Raw genomic sequence first — 1,875 nt, 5'->3', positions numbered from 1 at the left:
GCGACCACCACCGGCCGAGCCCGCCTCCTCGTCGCCACCCACAACCATCGACAGCAGCCGCGACCACCACCGGCCGAGCCCGCCTCCTCGTCGCCACCCACAACCATCGACAGCAACAGTGACCACCACCGGTTGAGCCCGCCTCCTTCTGAATTCGGTAAGACTCTGTTCTTTCTCGTATGCTTCTTGATTTTGATTTTCTGAGATTCTGATCTTGATTTATGAGCTCGCCTGTTCTATGCTGCCTCACAAGTTTTGGGGGCAAACTCTCAAGCTTGTTCCCTCACAGATTCCAGGTAATTGATGTTATTTTTGAAAGATAATATTCATAATTCGTTGTTGTGGTATTGTTGTTGCTATTGCAACTGCAAATTTTGTGACTTCTGTTACTAATACTACACCTTTTTATGCTGTCAATGTTCTTTGTGTGACTTTAGTTTTGTTGAACTTAAAAGTTATGGCCTGTTTCTTGTAGGATGTCAGTGACATTCGACAAGTCCCTGACCATCAGGTTTGTCATGCTTTCTCATTTGATTGTCCATTCTAGTATTCTATCTAATTCTTTACTAACTTGTTTATGCACCTTCATTTTAATAGGAGGTTTTTGCAGACGCTACTCGTGATGAGAGCTTGATCTTTGAGCTTTTAGAATATAAGCACGATGTTGCTGATAATGGAAGTGCTGTCTGGTTTCTTCAAGACCTTGCTAATGAGCAGGATGCTGAAGGAAGTGTGGTATGCCATTATTTCATTCTGCTTCTTATGGTATAGGGTTACTGAAGTGTAAAAGGTTTGTGGAAATTGGATTCTGTTATGTTTATCCTATGCATGTAAAGTGCATTATTCAAGTATGTGGATGGTGCTGGGAATTTTCCATACTATTGGAGTCATAAGAGAGTGCTTAGCTGGTTTAGTTGCTTAACTTAAACTCTATAAGAAAGTGCATTGAGTGTTATGATTTTTTATGCCATATGAACTTTTTCTTTGTGTATTGGGAGATTTAGCTGCCACTGATTAGCAGATTCTGTTACTTATTTCTGCTTACTAGTTACTATAACATTGGATTTGCTCTTTTTTATTCTTTCAATGTGTGATTGGTATGATTTAATGGAGCTATAACTCTGCCTCTCCTTCAATCACTGTGTGTGTCTGCAAGTATTATCTTCCAACACAATCAGAGAAAATGGCTTCCCTTTATCTTAGTTCATTAAATGTAATATTTGTTGCAGAAGTTTGTTGTATCTTTTGATCATACTTCTCCTGAAATTATTTCAGGTTATTGAACAGTCTGAAGTCCTTGAAGCGCCGGGTTTGATGTACAATAACACACCTGCTATTGAACAAGTGCAGTAGGGCAAATGGTAAAGTTTCTATCTTGTTTTTAATTTAACTTTGTGTTTACTCTAATCTTAAGTAATGGATAATTTATTATGTGAAACATTAAATTTTATTAAGTTAGAAATTATTGAATTTATATACTTAAGATTATTTTAAGTTTTTTAATAATTTTATTTAATATTTAATTAAACCGGTTGAACCTCGGTCGAAACAGTGAACCATTGAACCAGTGATCTCACCGGTTTATTAACCGGTCCGGTTCTCGCAACCTTGGTTTTTATCAACATGTCGTCCACATAGACTTCCATGACTTTTCTGATATGATCCGAAAAGACTTTATTCATTAGCCTTTGATAAGTAGCTCCCGCATTTTTGAGACCAAAAGGCATCACAATGTAGCAGTAGTTTGCTTTTGGTGTTAAGAACGAGGTTTTTTCTTGATCGGGTGGATACATTGGGATTTGATTGTATCCGGAATATGCATCCATAAACGAGAGGTATTTATATTCGGAGGAGGCATCTACCAGGGCATCGATA

The 1,875-nt window shown here is 38.0% G+C and overlaps 1 protein-coding gene across 1 annotated transcript; it reads left to right on the top strand.

Annotated features, from left to right (window-relative positions):
• On the top strand, window positions 222–1,385 carry LOC107620761 (ran guanine nucleotide release factor-like). The gene is given in 5 exon segments (XM_016322886.1): window positions 222–296; window positions 476–511; window positions 598–735; window positions 1,276–1,336; window positions 1,339–1,385. Coding segments are annotated over 5 exon segments (357 nt in total).

Source organism: Arachis ipaensis, chromosome B10, assembly GCF_000816755.2.
Source record: "Arachis ipaensis cultivar K30076 chromosome B10, Araip1.1, whole genome shotgun sequence".
In the NCBI taxonomy this organism is placed as follows: Eukaryota; Viridiplantae; Streptophyta; class Magnoliopsida; order Fabales; family Fabaceae; genus Arachis; species Arachis ipaensis.
The sequence above is the reverse complement of the archived record's forward strand: the minus strand, read 5'-3'. Positions and strand labels throughout refer to the sequence as shown.